This window comes from Paralichthys olivaceus, chromosome 5 (genome assembly GCF_024713975.1).
Source record: "Paralichthys olivaceus isolate ysfri-2021 chromosome 5, ASM2471397v2, whole genome shotgun sequence".
NCBI lineage: Eukaryota > Metazoa > Chordata > Actinopteri > Pleuronectiformes > Paralichthyidae > Paralichthys > Paralichthys olivaceus.
The window spans coordinates 8,836,134-8,855,233 of NC_091097.1; the positions used below are offsets into that span (position 1 = coordinate 8,836,134).

The window sequence follows — 19,100 nt, forward strand, 5'->3', positions numbered from 1 at the left end:
TGTTGCATTCCCAGGCTTGAATGTCTCTGACCTTTATTTTGCCAGTATGAGATAACGTTTCTGGTTTCATGATGAAAAGAAAATCAGGCATGCACCTGCTTCCTCACCAAACAGACAGAGGATCATATTATGCAAACTGACTGATTTCCACACATCAAATGTAGTCGAGCAAGTAAGAAAAAGCCAAATTGTGCAATCTAAGACAGCCCAATAATGAGCAATAAATGCAGGTTACAGCTGGTTCAGCAACCATAATAATAAAATATCCAGTTTGAGCTCAGACTCTAGGAAGAAATCTGTTTATTAAATTGTTTTTGGCTCATGCTCTTATGAGATTATCTTTTCTGGACAATTTACAAGTTTAGTCATTTTCAAGACAAACAAAAACACACGTTCGATAAACCTCTGAAAGGATAATTTGTTGTAATTTAATTATGCAATAGTAGTGCCGCGTATTTTGTGTGATGAGTCAGGTTTGCTTTTTGCCAGCACGTCTTGGACTAATTCTTTGTTATTCTCCTCCCATTTGGAAACTAATTGCTGTTACCTTCAGAAAGTGGGACACAATGTGCTCAGAGCCGGAGAGCCACCTGATTATTGCTGACGGGAGAAATCGGCGGATCAATCGTCCTGATTGGTCATGTTGCTGTTTGATGGATGGGTTGCCACTTGTGATTCTTCCATTAATTCAATAGAAGGAAACAGTTCTTGTCCCGTGCATTCAACATTCCCTACATACTGCACATGCAGTGTGTACACCAGGAGTGAATGTTTTCATCTCTGCATTATTGTGAATCAAAACGCTTCTCCTTACCCATTGTGCGATGAGTCATGGGTCAACCCGCAAATAACAGGTTTCCATGTGTGCACAGCATGCACCTGGGCCTACTGCTGACCCCATTTTAGAGAGAGAGACCTGCTGATCTGTGTGTGTGTGTGTGTGTGTGTGTGTGTGTGTGTGTGTGTGTGTGTGTGTGTGTGTGTGTGTGTGTGTGTGTGTGTTTGTGTGCACCATGTTTTGAATAGTTTTGACATTTGAAGAAGCAGGGGGCCAACGTTGGGCTGAATATGTGGATTTACACAGTAGCACTTTGATGATTTGCACAGGTCCACAGGTATACCTGGGAATATAGCTTCTTCTTTCATCGTAATAAGGCGGTCAAACTGAATTGCGTTCATTCTACACTCACCTGCTGCACACGGTGCTTCCAAGTTAGTGGATTGGAAGTCTCGGATTGAGGACTCCAGAGATGGAGAGTTTTTATGTGGGCTCACACTCGGTTAGCAGAGTTTAGGAGGTCAGTATTGATGCCACCTTTTAGTTTGTTTTACAGGTCATCAGCAAGAATATACCTTTGACCTTGAGATCTCCGTGGGTTTTCTGGACTGTGCAAATCAATATCGGGAATGTGTCGATGTTGGATTAAAGATTAATGCTTCTGGTTGGCATTTTTTTTCCTTCAGCTTTTTCTAATTCATCACAATACATTAGAATATGTTTACTATTACTGCACATATTCTCCATTACTATGCGTATACATATAGGAGCTATACTGTAGCTCTTCAACCATTATTTCTTTGCCATGACTCATCCTTAGTAGTTATCAAGGTTAACATAGTGTTTGCCATGTGTTTGTTTACTCTTAGTGAAAAAAAAATGCACATCATGATATAACAGCAGTTTCTGACTAAATGCATGGACAGTATTCAGTTAATTGTGTGCGTCACTGGTATTGCAAATTTCACAGTGTCACTCACCTGGATGTGAGTTTTTATCACCAAGATTTTATGGGTGAATTTTTCAGCTTTTTGACTCTGACCATGCAAGTAGCACTCCTCTAAAGCTGGATCAATAGCCTGACCACAAAAAGCCATTACTGCACAGTTTGCCCCCACCTGTGGCCAGAGACAGTCTAGGTTAACCTAAGTTCAGTTTTGATGGAAGAGGTAAATCCTGTTCTGGAGAACGGAGGGACTAAAATGACACCACTGACTCTGTACTAAAAATGTAATGGACAGAAACAATCCTAATTTTGCACCTCTCACTCTCTCACACGTTGGCCGGTGAAACAAAAAACCTCCATCTGGCTTCAGAGTGTGTGCCTCACTCTCTCAGTGACAAATGACCTTGACACAGAGGCGACGTGAGTACAGATGGACCCACTCGCTTTATCAAGGGCACAAAAGAGAAAGGGTTAAGAGAAAGAAAATAACCATGGAAACACAGAGAAAAAAGCCATCCATTGCTTTGTGCCCTTTTAAACTGTCAGGTAATGATTTAGGATGAGGTGGGGTGTGGGGCACACTCCCTTACAGCTAGGCACCATCACCGAGGCAAAATAAGACGGCAGGGGAAGGCAGAGGAAGGCAGGTGGAGGCGTTATGCAGAGAGTGTGGGAATGTAACTGAAAAAAATTAATCCATATCTGTGCCTGGATGCGTCTGTCCGGCCTGTCACTTTGAATCCATCGTCAGTCAAAAGCAAAATGTCACACCTTTCATCTGTTCACCCTGAGCCGCGGACTTTTAATTGCACGAGCAGAACATAGTGTGATCGAAGGCTGCGGCAGGGGATGTGAGTGGGGTTTACCGGGAGCTGGAGGGCCAGGTGAGGGGCGACAGCAACCGGCTACAAGACAAGAAAGCAATAAAACTGATAAACGATGCCAAGACACACAGATACTGCCACCCCACCACCACTAACTCCACTCACAGCAGCCCATCTCACGAGAACACCTCTCCCGTACCAGCTCAACCTAGAAAAGCCCACACACACACACACACCCCAACACTCACCATCCCGCCATATCCTCTCCAGAGGACCGGACAGCTCTTATTGAACATTCGTCTGTTTACAGATCAACGCTTCCCATCGGGTTTCGGATCAATGGGATTATATTTCTTATAAAGCAATAAAGGATGGAGCAGAGGAAGGTGGGGTGGCGGGAAGGACGACACAGGGTTGTGGGCATGAGGATCGAGACGTCAGAGAGGGGCTGCACGGGGCTGATGGAGGATGCGACGACAGAGTGACAATTTAGAGGAAGAGAGTGGGGTTGGGGGGGATTTGAACAGAAAAAAAGCCAATGCCTACAGATAGGATAGAGGGGGGGGGGTTTTATTGATCTTCCGTCTCTCCACTCTTCAAAAGATCAGCAGCAAACAGAGGCCCCGGTGTTTATCGTTTAGTCGAGAAAAGGCGAGGATCAGGAGACTATGGAAATGTATGGAAAACTCTTCAATATACAGTGTGTTTGCTGGTTGCAGATAAAGTGTCCTAAAGATAAATTGGCCACAGAGGGCAAAGGTCAAGATGTTGTTGGGGGGGGGGGGTTTCAGCAAACTTAGAAAGAAGTGAAAGTACTGCAAAGCATTAAATATTCATTTAACGAGTCCACACTGTAGATAACAGATTTGTTTTTGTTCCAATCTTTTGACTCTGCTGAGAAAAAAACCCCACACACACTGTGTTCCTCTCTGGGAAAAATCTTGATGTGTTTGAAATGCGTTTCCCTTTGTGTGTGACTCGTGATGTGTGTGTTTTTTCTGTGTGTGTGTGATCTGATCTTTAACAGCAGCTTGTGTTTGCATGCATCTGTGTGCATGTTTACACACAATAAAGTACGCTCTCCCATAATTATGAATCAAGCAAAGAAATAGTCCGTGTCCTGTTGAAATAGATTACTGATGTGAGGGTCAAATGTTGCGTTCTAGAGAGGAGATGGAAAGTGCTTACTTGTACAAGGAATGATGAATATGGTGAATACATTAGCATATTTTGCGTGATCAAATGCTGAAGCTTCAAAAGTTTAAGAGTATACAAGTGCTACTTTGGGAAAATGTATAGAATTCACTTTGAGTTGTGAGGTGGAGAGAGCTATAGAAAGCTAGAGACAAACAGAGTGAGAGTATAAACTTAAATACTGGCTGGTCTCCAGGATGAGCCTTCTAGTTGCTGGCTGTGTTCTAGTCATGTAGATGTGCATTGTCTAAATCCCTTTCCATTTCCTTGTCCCCGAGAGGTGACACGAATGCATTCCTGTTGCACATGCTGCTATTGATTTTTCTCAGATGGGGGAATTAATACGCGCCGAGCACGAATCATCTTTCAAGCAGGCGTTTATTCCCACTCTCACCTCCAGTGCGTCGCCCCAGATGTGTTTTATCCTGTCGGTAATTTGAGCGGGTGGATGCACTGGCATGCTCTGTCAACTTAAAGCCCACATCTTCAGCGCTTGCCCTCTTGAAAACACACACATCGTCCTACATAAACACACAATCTCTCTCTTTTCCTCCTCCTCCGTTGTTGTTGTTGAGAGAGATCTCTCTCTTTTCCTCCTCCTCCGTTGTTGTTGTTGAGAGAGATCTCTCTCAACAAACAACAACGGAGGAGGTCCCCTTTATATCCCCCCCCTCTTCAAAGTGGCACCGAATGTAATCCTCCTTAATGGATGTGTAATATTTACACTTATACCATAATCGCTTAAACATTCATTTACGGGGCCATATTTGGTTGTTCGTGGCCCTGACAGCCTATTCATCAAAAAGTAAATGTGCAGAACCTCGCACCCCCTGCAGCAATCAATCAATACGCTCCTCTCCCGGCTACCATCACAAGAGATACGTCCCAGGCCAAAATTAATCACTGTGAAGTTTGCATAATCCCCCTCCACTCCCCCCGCCCCACACACATTACCACACGTTTGAGAACCTTTACCTTTCAAGACCATTTGTATGACTGAAAGGATTAATCAGAATCTCCCATTCTCAAGGCTGATGAAATTGTATGAGTTTATGCTGCCGTAATATTTATTAAAAAGAAAGAAGGGTACTTATATTCAATGATTGGATCTGTGGCGCAACCGACTCTCTGAAATGTAATATTTCCTCTATTAGACTCACTGTACGTGGCTCTACGTCATAAAATCCTGAGCAGCGCTGCCTTGAATGAAGCTGGCTGGGTTTTATCAAAGGATCTGAAGTGGTCATCTCTCTGTTTGTGTGCATTGAAAGTGGCCACTTCTAAAGACATGAATTTCTCTGTCCCGGGGTTTTTTTTATCTGCTCAAGGAGATAATGATAGTATGATTAAAACTATGAATGAGAGTGTGTTGACAAAAATATGTGGTTTTGACTCACTAACATTTTCATGAGGACATTTAATAGACATCTACTGCAGATATTACATACACAGCACTGAAATAAATGACAATAAATATAAACGACTTGAAGAGAAACATATGGTTCTCTGCCTCATTTACCTCATTTCCACTGAATTAGCTCTGGTTCTTGAATCGGTTACATCAAAGATTCTGGAAACCTCAGTGTTACTCATTTAACCAGCCTTTGTTTTATGAGCAGTACCACTGTAATCCAGGATGAATCATTAAAACCAGGATGTTGTTTGAATCATTAAAAGGAGGATCTGTTTTCACAGATCACTGTTGGCAGACCACTGCACACTCCCAGTTTGCTCATGATTATCTACTGCAACTTTTCAGGATGTGGTCAAAATGCTCTGCACAGGTCAACATTATAGATGTATGAGCTGATATGGAACCTGCCCACTGGTATTGCACTAAAATTAAGTCTAAAATTACCAGATGAATGAGCCAAATAAATATGTATCATGGAATTTGAATACATTTTTGAAAGAATAGTTATATCAATACTTTTATTCAAATATTAATGAAGTAGAACTGAGTAAATATTTGTGTTGATAATTCATTTTACATACCTTGATAATCCATTGTACATAGTTTGTGTATGTGTATCCTGCCTCTACATACTTGCGTCATGATGTTTTAAACAAAATATTAATGTTTTTATTTCATATTCTGCACACAAGATGTCAGTGTAGGTGGGACACTGTTTTTATAAATGATTTAAACTCACTTGCTTGAGGAAAATAATTACGGCCCAGTATAACAGCACAGACAAAGACATAAAGACAGAAGCATACTGTGCCATCATGAGGGAGAAGTGTCTCTGATGTGCACATCATCAAGGCTGCAAAGCAGAAAAAAGAGATCCACTATAAATCATAAGGTGTTTAATGTGTAACTGAAGCTAAGCTGGTCGAGTTTTCACTTTTCAATCACTTTAAAAGCAAAAAATCAAATCTAAAACTCAGAGACTATTGCAGAGCATTAGCACCAGCCGATTTTTAAAAGCATATTTTAGACTACAAAGTCATATCAATCTAAAATCAGTCTGGCACATCTGTCTCAGCCAGCGCCAGAGGAGCAATTTACGATCATGGTTGTTTTCACACGTCCTAAGTGGCCAATTCTACATCCCACAGCTCTGTGATGTCGATATCACATTTGGACGTGAACGAGTGATTCTGGGAAAAGGTCAAAACAAAAGCAGCCATCAAGCATTTGATGACCAGCTGTCAACTTGTCTCATAATGGACATAAGCACCGGGATGTGTCCTTGATAGTCTTTAAAAAAAACACAGATCGAATCAATAATTGCTGCTGTTAATAATTAGAAAAAGGGAAAGTGAAACAGCTGCCATCGTCAACATAGATCGAAGAATGAAGTAAATGTACCCTGTAAATGTAAATGTTTGCCATATAGAAATATATATAACTGAGCTTTTGTTCCATGATGGAAAAAAAACCCAATGAACTCTCAGGTCCAGGCTGTGAAACATTAATATATGAAACATAAATATCCAGTACAAAAGCACACACCAGCATCGTATGTCAGAATGCCAAGTGTCAAGACCACAGAGCAGCAGCTGACACTATCTCAGACAAATGGGGCGGATGCAGGTTGCCTCCCATCCGTCATGAAGGTGTAGCCAAAATCTTATGAAAAATATTTTTATCTTTAGACAAGTGTTTATTAAAGTCTATTGAGGTGCTTGTGTGATGTGTGTGTATTGCTATGCTTCATGAGGTCCAGTTTGTGGTTGAGTTTGGACGTTTTGGGGATGATCCTGGTCCTCATGTTCTGGTTTTGGGGTCTCAGTGTTAGCAATCAAGATGTTTTGGCTTCACTTTATACTTTCTTGTCGTTGTTTCTTTGTGCTTTTTTTTGGTTTGTCCCATCCATAAACATAGAGGGGGCAGGGTTTATGACCTATACTGCAGCTGGCCAGCAGGGGGCGAGCAAGATGGTTTGACCTCACGTGAGAGCATATCTTCCATCTATATATACGTTTATAGTCATTAGTTTTCACTCTACCAGACGCTTATACGATGTGCGTATGGGTCCAGAGGTGCACTGTATTTATCGTACACTCTGGCTATAAAGCTAACAATTTAAATTTAAATTCCTACAAGGTTTACTGTGTCACAGTCTTTACCACTGTACAAATAAACCTGCAGTTCATGGCTCAGTGATTTTCAGTGCAGTGAAGCCTCTCCTGGTGACACCATGCTGACATAAAGTTTCACCGGTTTAATGAAGGATGAAAAGACTAAAGGAGTCAACTAGCATTCTGATGGAAACAGTGTTCAGTAGTTTTAACTTTTTAGATATTACAGCTGCTCAGCTTTAACTCATATTTTGGGGCTGATGATGGCTGCTGCAATCCATCATAAGATTCAGACAGAAAGAATTTATACCATCAGTTCCAGCAAAACATTAACCTGACACTCACTTTTCTCACTCACCGGGTGAGACGAGATGCCCAACAGACAAAAAACAGTGGCATGACTGACACGAGGCTGAGATGCTGATACCACAGGCACTGTAATTAAATTTGGTTTTGTCATCAGCGCGTGTATATCTCTGTCATCATAATGCTTTAAAAAGCCGCAGCAACCTATGAATCGAGATGACTGATATTGTGTCCTTTTGTCACCTTCCTAATTGCCTCTCACCGACTGTTCTCAGAAACTGAAGAGGAGATAACGCCACGGTGGGATTTAATTTAACAGACCTGCTCAAAATACAGACAAAAATGAGTTGATGATGGTGTTATGGTTAGTCAAGGCGTTATCATGTGTTGTCATGGGATGGAGGAGCATGCTCCTTACTCAAATAAGATTTGTGTGTGTGTGTTTCTGCGTGTTTGTGGTGCAGGTATTACTCAGGCTAAATATGTTTACACAGTCACATCATGGGGCTGCGTCCTCCTTGTGGGGACAAAAAGAATTAAGTCCACATCATTTAAATAATTAAAAACTTAAGCTGAATTTTAAACAGTGGACATGTTTATGGGTTAGGTTATTTAAAGGTTATGGTTAGAGTTAGTCTCCAGGAAGTTATTGCAATATCCTTCAAAGCCATGGAGTGTGCGTGCATGTGTGTTTGTGCATTGAGGACATACTTTAGACTTAAAACCAGTCAAGTGGGGACGACTTGTCCTATTGGGGTCAAACGCTGTGTCACGAGTCTGGAAAAACGGATTTTGGGGTCAGTGGTTGAGGTTAGGTTAAGGGCGTGCATTCTTGCTCGTAGCCTTGTGACCCTGTGAGGCAGCAGCGCTCACTTAAAAGAAATGGATTTTAAAAAACTGACTCCTTTGCTACTCTCACATAGACCAAGAGTCAGGTTAAATATAGTGAATGTGATGAAGACAACTCAGATATAAATATGTAAAGTTTGTCCTGTGGGTGGCAGCAGAGGAGAGGTCATGTCAAAAGGGTTTATCCTCAGTACGGTGATCATTTTGGGACATTTCAGACTCAGCTGGAAAGACTCTATTCAACATCCCCAACTACAGATGCACGCATCTGCTGTATGAGACTGTCTTCGTTGAATGCTGAGATCAATGATTTGTTTCATGTGTTATTTTATTTCACATCACAGATCCTGCAGAGTTTTTATTCCTTTCAAATAAAACACTATTATGTGACTGTTTTATATAAACCCTTATTTGCTCCTTTCCATTTAAAGTTTTGGATATAAAGTATCGCACCTACAACTTTGTGGACACGGCCATCCTCCCCTCACCGGACACATTGAAGGGCATGCTGTGTATTAAACATTTGACAGAGATTTTCTGCCATGGTCACTGGCGATCCATCAGACAGAAACATTTACTGACAAATTCTATGTAGTGCAAATGTACTTTTGCAAATGCGTGTTTCGTGCCATCTGGTGACTTCAAGCGCTCAAGTTGAAGGATTTAAATCAAGTTCCAGACGCCTGATGTATGGAGGAGAACAGCTGCCATAACATTACTTGAATTGCTTTGCGGAATAATGAACACGACTCAAAACACACAAAGTTTGCAAAACATACTTAATTGGGGAGACCTACATGCCCTATAATTTTTAGAAATGAATTTAATACTGCACTGTACTGTGCCGTGTTGCATAATGCATTGTTTTTGTAAGTAGCATGTAGGAAGGGAGTGTCTCCTCCTCTCCTCTTCACACTCCAGTGGGAGCAGTGTCTGCAGAGGAAGGATTAGTGATGTGAGAGTCAGTCAGCATGTATCACCTGCAACAACAGTAGGCAATCCATTGAGCAATGCCTGTGAGATGTTGGTTACATTCTGAGCAAGTCAGAACATGAAACTCTCCGCAAGGATCTTTATGAAGTACATGCACCGAGCTCCAAATTGTACCTCAGGAGCAAAGACATGAGTTCACTGGAAAATGGTGGAAACAAAGTTGATCTCACATCTAATGAAATAACTGAAGAACAATAAATAAAATCAAGTTTAACCCACACAGATTAGCCGATAAGAATTTGCTGCACAAAGTTTCACTTTAGTCACCTAAATGATGTTCTTCATCTTAAATAGAAACATTGTGCAATGAATAAGTGGATTATTTCAATGATTCACCTCATTACCATTATAGATCATGTGTTCTGTGCAGCATTTTGTGATAATTGGATATTGGGTGGCCCAGGCGCTTCCTTTCAAAATATATAATTTTCCATTAGTGACGGAGTTATGTTCATTTGACGGTGGACACACCCTTGCTTGTGTTGGAAAGAACACTGTGAAGGCGTAATCACACAAGGGAGTCTCTTTCCACCTCTCTGCAGAGGAACTCAACACTTCTGTCTAACACAACCCGGGTGTCTAACTCCAAAAGGTGAATATGATTATTATTAGTTGTAACAAGATTATGTTAACATCTGTTATGTCTTGGTTATCCTGTTGAGAAACTTGTCCTCAGTACTCTCATATTAACAAGAGTTCTCATGTATGTTAGTTATATGTACAAAGCATTTAGTGATAAATTCTTTCAGGTTTTTAATTGAGGAAAATACTTTAAGCTTATTTTGACTACAGTCATTTGTGTTTTGCTTCTGACCCAAAATAACACGACTTGAATAATCTGTCTTCTCTTCACGTATGTTGTCTCTGTTTTCTGCGCACCACTTTACCTTCTGAATGGTGACCTCTTGGCGGATATACTGTTCTAAGCTTTTAGTCCTGTTCTTCTTGCAGTCAAGATGCCAGAAACAGCAGAAGCTGTGTCAGCGACTCTGACCACCAACAGAAACTGCACCATAGAAATAACCAATGTCAGCAGCAGCTACTGTCTCATCAACCCCAAGTAAGTCTGCAGATGAAATGATAATAATAAAAATGATAATAATAATACACATTCTAATGATTCAAAGCATCTGTTATTAGAAACACTGTAAACATTTTATTTTATCTTGCTTTTTTCTCTCTAAATTGGAGGCTTCAAGTCTTCAAGTCACCAGCATCAGCACTTGTCTTCTCATGATCTCATTGTGTAGCCTTCTAGTTTGACTGGTTCCAGGGGAGAGCACTTTTTAGAGAGATAATGCAAATGCCACATTACAGATCCAGAATCAGTGTCTTGATATCATAGGGATCCACTCCCTGGAGAAAAACAATCCACACCTTTTTTCCACTGTCATAACAAAAATACAATTTCTGCTATTAAAATCCTATGTTAATTCAATGTTGTTAAACTTTATCTGAATAGAAGGACTGCTTAAGGAATTTAACACAATCATTTTTTTCTCAACAATGCGATCTGTCACTTTCTTCTGCTTCTGGTTCAAATGGAAAACGACCAGGAAAACGATAAAATAAATAAAAATTCCCCGTGTCTATTGGAATTTGTGCCATGCCTCTACATCTATCTAGCAGTGGCAGGACAGACCATATCTTGGATGGGTGGTTTTCATGTGTAACATCACTTTGCTGAGACCATCCACCTATCCATCATGCGGTGACACAAACCGGCTCATTGCACACCGCGTGCAGGTACACTCACTGTTGCTTAGAAGTCCACGGCAGTACTTGCACAGTCACACTCCATCCATCAGCATAAGGTGCCTCACCCTGGAAAGCCCAGCACTCAAAAAGTACACTGACAATCTCCACAAAACTTACAAAACTCTGCTTTTTCATCAAAAGTCCAGGAAGTGTGACATAAAAGTTGTCAACTGTCTCTTTGCTCTCCTGTGCAGGGTCTACATGGCGAGCGGCTTCAGCCACCACCCGCCCCAGCCGACCATTCGCACCGCCAGGACCGAAGTGTGCTCGTTCACCAAGGACGACAACACTGCCACTGGCGCTGTCGGCCTGCTGACCTATGACCTGTTCCATATGCAGAGCCGGGTTTGCTCCGAGCGCATGGCCATCATGTTCTCCGTGCCCTTTGACCACAACATGTACAAGAACCAGTTGGCCATGGGCGTGGTTGAGCATTCCCGTGCCTGCGACAAACATTTGTACGACCAGATGTATGATGGGAAAGACCTCAGTAACCTCAGCCGCTCTGAGGCAAATGGCTGCGGGCTGCACTACAAAGCGACGTATTTTGATTTGAGGGCAACCATGTCTACCATTGGCAAAGCCATTGTTAAATTGGAGCTCTATGATAAAATGGGTCATTAATGTGGTAGACATTACTGGTATTCTGCTTCTTTTTACTAGATGCCTTTGTATAGCAGAATGAATAAACATCTTTTCATTTTAAATGTATTGTCATCCAAGAAAAAACCAGAAGAGAGGAAGAGTGATTTTGCTGTCATCTGTATTTTTTTGTCCACAGAAAGATATCAATACCTGACATCCAGCTCATTGATTCTCCATTAGCTTATTCTTTGGGCTTATGTACATTATACACTCCCTTCTCTTTGATTATGATAATAAAACATTCAAACCCAATCCTTGTGTTACTCTGAGTTTTCTCTGTGTTTTTCATTATTACTGATGAACAGTGGTAATTGTTTAATCTCTTAGCTGGATCCATCTAATACTAATGAGCAGCAACAGATGGGAATATCAGCATAGATGTTTTTTTAATTGTCAAGATAACAAGATTGTTGTTGGGTGGCTGTGAGGCTCTCCGCTCTGCTCTGAATTGTGTGGTGCATGTGAGGAGGGTCTACAGGAGAAAGAATGGCAGAAAAGTTGCACATGAGATTTCTGTCTAGACTTGTCCAACTTGCAATGTTTTAAGTTGCACAAGACCACGGGAATGAGATTTCCAAATCACCTCAGTCAGTAAATCAGGTGCCCACATTACCCCCCTGGGATAAAAAAAAAAAAGGGTACCACTTTATATTAGGGAACACACAAAGTGAACATATCCAAGCACTTGATTGTAATTCATGTACAACAACTTTCTTACTTACCATCAATAAGCAGTAATTAGGAGATTATTAAGGGAAAACTGTTAATCAATGGAGTAGTTGCACAATAAGGTCATTAAGAATAAGGCATTAATAAGTGCTTTAGAATGACTAATGAAGAGCCAATATGCCTCTAGTATCCATGCTGATAAGCAACTAGTTAATGGTTGATATGTGTTCCCTAATATAAAGTGTTACCAAAAAAAGACTGAGCTGAGAATATGATCCCATTTCACCCAACAGGTTCAGGATTCAAATTTAAACTGCTGGAAGCGGTTCAACTTTTCCACATAAACAGGGCGCGGCCGCTTTATCCCAGTCGGAAAAACACAGTGATGTTTGTTTCCATAGTCTCCTGCTTGTGTGAGCCTTGGCTTACTGGTGAATGTGGACTGAAGGAGGGTGTGCCACTGTCCAACTTGGTTTGTGTTGCAAGTGGGAGGGTTTGCTGAGCGATGCCACACCCTCCGCCTCCTCCCTCTCAGGTAACTCTTCACATTTTGGGATTTGGAATCGCAAACAGAGGTTCTCAACAGGTGAGTCTCTTAGAACATTTGGAGGAAAAAAAAGACTTATACAGAGAATAGCTCTTTAGCTCATGACATATAAGTAATAAGGAGAGGTATGTCCAAGCCTGATGGGGCATTTGTTTGATTTGTATCCGTAGATAAAATCTTTTTCTCTAGTGTTTTCACTCTAACTTCATTGTTGCACGGGGCTTGGTGCTGTAGCTGAAGGTGCACTCTCGAATGAGGAACAGATCGTCTGCAGTTCTTCTCTGATTCTTCCAAACCTCACAAACTCTCAGTTGGCTCTGAAGTGCATCATTCATACTCAGTGCCAGTCTGTTTGAAGGTCAGCCTAATGCCAGTACAGACTGTGAGCAGAGCAGAGTTCAGGACGGATATTTTGTACTGTGCCAAGTGTGTTCGAGAAGTGCCCATCACAGCTGTTTGATTCAGCTGGTTGACACCTTAACTACCTTTGTTTTACAAGCGGTTCTCACAGCCTTTGCAACATGTCGGAGTCAGCTGAAGCCGTGGCAGCCGACGTGAGCAGCAGGAGAAGTGTTGTCATTGAAATCACAAATGTCACCAACAGCTACTGCCTCCTCAACCCCAGGTAAAACCAGACCCTGTTGGATTCATTTATTTTCCAGATGTGTAAAAAAAAAAAAGGAAACGTCTATGTACATTCATAATGCATGTATGTCTTTTTCTACAGGGTGTACCTCGAGAACGGGGAGACATACAACCCACCTCAGCCCACAGTGCGCCCTCTCAAAACCGAGGTTTGCACTTTCACCAAATCCGGTGGCAAAGCGACCGGTAGCGTCGGCGTGCTGACCTACGACCTTTTTGAGCGGTCAAAGAACGACCACATCGAGACCCTGGCCATCATGTTCTCAGTTCCGTGGGACTACAACCTGTACAAGAACTGGTTTGCGGTGGGCATCTATAAGAAGGGTCGTAACTGCGATAAGGATTTGTACAAAGAAATGTACTATGATAAGAAGCAGCATGGGTTTGCCAGGGAGGAAGCCACTGGGTCAGGGATCAATCACGTGGGCGACTACCTAGATATCAAGGCCACCATGTGTCCCCTTGAAAGAGCCATCATGAAGGTGGAGGTGTGGGATAAGCTTTTCACACCCAGCCCTGTCCAACAATCATATTAGAGACCCCTCCCCAGCCTGTGCTAACATGTTTCCCAGCAGCAGAAGTCATCAATCCAGTAATCTCAAGCTTTTTCTAATGCAGTCAATATGCATGATTTAACAGATGTATTGTTGCTGACATGTGTCTGTATACCTGGGTATTACCTCTCAGTAAATCTGCTTAAGATCAGAGTTTAATTTGTTTATAAATCCAGGATGCAATATCCCCCTTTTATAGCTGAAGCCTCTGTCTGTTTCAATAGCATCCCAGTTTAAACCGGCATCTTTAGAAATGGAAATCAAAGGATGACTCAGTGGAGGATGAGGGCAGCTTAATAAAACACATTGAGAGCTTGTCTGTATTTACCTTGACACTGTCATCAGAGGAATAAAGTAAACCTTTTTTTTGCTGAATCTATTTGTGTTTGAGTGTCTGTTTTAAAATAAATAAATATTAAGAATGTTGAATGCAAAAAGTATTATTTTTGAACAATTGTTTTTACAGTGGACTCACTTTGGAGTGAAACTGAGATTTGGATAAACAAACCAAGAGTGCCTCCCTAGGGGCTGTGTGAGAGCAGCTTAGGGGGACACACCCTTTCTCCTGTTGCTCAACATTAAAGTTCATCAGTCATCACTACACCAGTTACTTTACATTGAAATGTTTTATGAATCTAACTCCGTGTTTTCACTCATTAAAGAATGTAAAGGAAGTGATTTTTTCATCTGTTTATCTAGTTAGCAGTATAACGCAAAAACTACTCGACCTGATTTTTATAAAATTTCTTGGAGGGGTGGGGCATGCCTCAAGAAAGAACCCATTAAAATTTGGTGAAGATCTGGATCAGGGGATAGATACAGGATTTGTTTTTTAAACTTAATTTTATTCAAGATCTTAATGGGTAAAATCAGGCATATTTAGAGTGATATTTATGAGTGTGTATTTTGGGACTGTTGGCGGTATGCACTCTACTGAGGGCCATTCTAGTTAAATTTGTTTTAACATCCACTCTCCATCTCAAACATTGAATATAATTGTTGCCATTGGATTCATAACACCAATATTTTCTGTGAGTTTTTAGAAAGTATAAATATTTGCAGTCCCGCCATCCCTGCTCAATAATCCTAAATAATGCCTCTACAAACACTTAAATGTTAAAAGCGAGTTCATTCTTGGTTAAATGTGACCTTGTGTAATTTAAATCTCTTTTACCAGACTCAGTGCATCAGCGTTTGTCCCCAGATTTTGGAGATAAAGAGGGTTTTTATTGCCTCCTGACAGAACAAGAGGGAACAGTAAAAATTCTTCAGTTATTGCTTGCAATGCAATCACTGGTTGTTTTTTATGAACCAGTAAACGCGAGGATAAAATGATCAGATACACTTGTTTTTTTTTATGATCTTGGCAGGGAGTACAAGGCAGTGGTGAACGAGACAGGCATGGATTTGGGTGAGGACCCGGTTATAACGACTACTCAGCAGCCCGCTCACTTAACGCTGCATTATTCTTTAATTGGGCAGAAATGACAATCTAGATGTGTCATCTCATCATCAAAGAACTTGTTTCGCCGTAATGGTTCAACCAATTCTGCGTGGATACAATCATTAACCTCTGGGAAATGTGGGGTTGTGAGGCAGTAGGCAGAATACCGGCTCTTAATTTACATCGCAGGCGAAGTTATCTGGTTCCTGGATCCTATTTACAATCTCAACACTGCATTCCTGATTCTGTTTTCCCATTAGATTTGTGATGCTTTTGCAGCGTTTACTGTTGCAGCCACAAAGAAAGCCTAGATCAAAAGGGTTTTGCTCACTGTCACTGTTGCATTTGCATAAAAGCCATACATAATATAGAGGAATAAACTAGGCCTGTTTAGGCTCAATCTCTGAAGCATTGTCGAGGGGTGTATTGGAGAAATGACACACACTGTCCCTATAAACAGATGGGGACACTAAGCAGAAACTTGTTTGTCGGAAACAGGATGAGTTCGCGCACATTTTCTTTCATATTTTCCCTTTCAGCTTCTCCTCTGTTTACTGCACCTGCACATAAGTCTTCTTTCATATCTTGCATGATATTGTTGACTGTATGCCTTCATTGGTATTTACAGTATGTGTGTTTGCATGCTTTTATAATGAGCATCTCTGTTGGTACTCACACACCTGCACGTGCAGATATGGATATTTTATGGCAAATAAATGCCTTTGTGCATTATGTGATTTGTATTTGGGTTTGAAAAAACATTTTCCCAGTGTGGGATTAGACGTCTTAAACAGGAAACCAAGGGATATGTGAAAAATGTTTTTTCCCTGTGTAGATAAACACAAGCAGCTCAGCATCATGTGGATTGAAACTGATGCTATTCATCACTAAAGAGGAGTGAATCTATCTGTTTCTCTTGGTAAAGGCTTCTGTCGTAATCGTAAGTGCAGGTGCACCATGCGGGTTGGCCTCATCTTTTCATGAGACAGAAATCAGGTGATCGTGCAAAAACAACAGTGAGGCTCCGGTTAAACTCACTGCAGGGAGATGAGCAGAGGTGAGCGAGTTGAAATTATTGTTCTGGAAGAAAAATCTTAGAGGAAAAAAACAGAGGAAAACCTGAAAAGACCTCAGTTGAGACCAAGAATGTCTTACAACCGCATACAGCTTTTTTAAACTGTACATGTATGCTATTTTCTGTCTTTTGCACCAAAAAGAGATAAAAGGACTAAAAATGAACTGAGAAATAAACAGAGGAACCTCCATCTTCTCTCTGTACTTGAAGTGGTTTATTTTTTGTCTCTGTTTATCATCACCATCTGTGCCAATGGAAAATAAATTTCCGTTTGAATTTTTCTCACACTCAGAAATCCTGCGCCCATCGTCACAAAGCTGCTGAAAGTCAGATCATAAAATGTATTTGCATAAAAGGGTTCAGCTCACAAGGTTGTTTGAATTTCTGTCCTTCTGTTTGCTTTGAAATTAATTTCTCAGTGCACCAGAACTGGGTGGTGTATTGACTGAAACTGGGAGTAACCAAACAGAAGAATAAGACGGGTATATTTCAGTCACCTGAGATTTGTGTGAACTGCAGAACCTTTTAAAGGCCTATACCGCTGCATACCTGTGACCAGAGCTGCAAATGGGAAAATAATAGATTCTTCTTCTTGCTCAAAGTGGGTAGAAATGCACTTAAAAACTGCAGTTTTAAGGGCCTTCAATGACAGAATATGCTCTCATGGACTGCCATCTAGAGGCCACTTCTGGTACCCACACAGAGTCCTCACAATTCACAGTTGATACTCTCACTAGGAAAACCTTGAAAAAAGCTATTTTAAAAAACCTGGTTCAAATATTTTCAAATGTATCTAGCTACAACTGTATATAATGTGAAATATGATGTTTTTATCAAAGTTTAAAAGTCCTTTCTAATGAGCAGACATGGGTATTACTGGTGCTCACCCCTGTGTTCCTCTGTTATTCCTGGTTTCAAACATGTCTTGACATCCAGCTGGGTCCGGTTCACTCCCTCTGCCCTGATGTGTGTCAGACTGGCAACAAGCGCCTGCAGCCCCGTCATCGGAGCTTAGTCACAGGCCTCAATCTCAGTCAGCCTCCCCCGGCGGCGACTCTAAAACAATAAAATCATATATATATTTTATCAAGCTAGGCCGGAGTTGCGTTATTTGGCATGTTTGTTTGGTTTGTTAGATTTTCTGTGAGATCGCATTTCATCACTTCGTCCTTCAGATGAGATGCGAGGGCCAAAGGTCATGTTACTCCTGGCAGGCTTTGGAAATTGTCTCATCCTGTTAGTTTGTTATTTTGAAACTTCTCAGCATGCACAGTGACACAGATGTGTATCATGTAACAATACAGATATCTTGAGGGAGGGAACACAAACTGTTCTCTACAGTAACTCTTAACATTATTAAAAGAAACTGAGCTGCCACAGTGTTTCTTTAGCAGCAATATTGGTAGATGGTGTCATAAATATTGAGTTTTAAAATGTTAAGTTTAGACAATAACTTCTTTTTATGTTTTTCTATTATTACGTGTAAATATTGGTTTATATTGAGGTTTACAGAAATGACATCCAATGCTAACTTAAAGGAATAAACTACAGTATGTGAATAGATCAACTGTTACATTTCATGGAAACAAACTAGTTTAAAAAGCTATAAACTGCACATTTCAACATCAACCTGCTTTAATCAATATGTTAATGTTAATGATGGATCACATAGTGGAAGTGAGAAAAGACAAAGGGAAAAGCAACAACCTGCAGGCCAACTCACTGACTATATTGAACATAGAGGAGCTTAGTGAAACTAAATATTCTAGTCAGTAGGAGTCAGTAGAGACCAAAAATCTAAATAGAAGCTATTAATGCTCAGTGTAATCCAGGTGCATAACTCAATGCTTATTTATTAACAAGTTCACCATGTCAGTAAAAGGTGGTAAGATGTCGGTGTTGCACTTACTGCTTGTTTCTGCTGCCTCCAAGTGGCAGAACATTTTGTTATTCCAGGTTTAATAAATGAATCATGAGGATTTGTTGATTTCTAACCTAAACCCAAACATTGCACAGCAGAGTGCTGTGTGTCTACATGTGGACCTTCATGTCTTCAGTGATGATGTGAACCTCCTCGAGCCTCCACAAGACATCTGCACATCCACTGTTTATTTACTCGTTTCTGTTGTGTCCTCTCTGTCTGAGATAAACCAAGAGACCAACATCTGCTTCTTCTTTTATGTAACACAGATTCCTGATCTGGAATAACACATTTTGGCAGTTTTTTTGTTCTCAATGGCATCTTTTAGATAATAACCCATAGCTGACTCCATTTCCATTTGGATGAGGTGCTGGTTAGTCATGTTCATGCATTGTTTTGATTTTGTTATTCTGTTAACCCGAAT

The 19,100-nt window shown here is 40.9% G+C and overlaps 2 protein-coding genes across 2 annotated transcripts; both read left to right on the plus strand.

Annotated features, from left to right (window-relative positions):
- The first annotated feature begins 9,945 nt into the window (after positions 1–9,945).
- Positions 9,946–12,073, plus strand: LOC109634153 (uncharacterized). Its single transcript, XM_020094449.2, has 3 exons — positions 9,946–10,010; positions 10,370–10,478; positions 11,371–12,073. The coding sequence occupies exons 2-3, from the start codon at positions 10,375–10,377 to the stop codon at positions 11,798–11,800; spliced, it is 534 nt and encodes a 177-aa protein (XP_019950008.1). The 5' UTR covers positions 9,946–10,010; positions 10,370–10,374; the 3' UTR covers positions 11,801–12,073.
- An 872-nt stretch (positions 12,074–12,945) lies between these two features.
- On the plus strand, positions 12,946–14,611 carry apnl (actinoporin-like protein). Its single transcript, XM_020094426.2, has 3 exons — positions 12,946–13,076; positions 13,537–13,662; positions 13,765–14,611. Exons 2-3 carry the CDS (start codon positions 13,559–13,561, stop codon positions 14,216–14,218), a joined length of 558 nt encoding a protein of 185 aa, XP_019949985.1. The 5' UTR covers positions 12,946–13,076; positions 13,537–13,558; the 3' UTR covers positions 14,219–14,611.
- Positions 14,612–19,100: the final 4,489 nt, after the last annotated feature.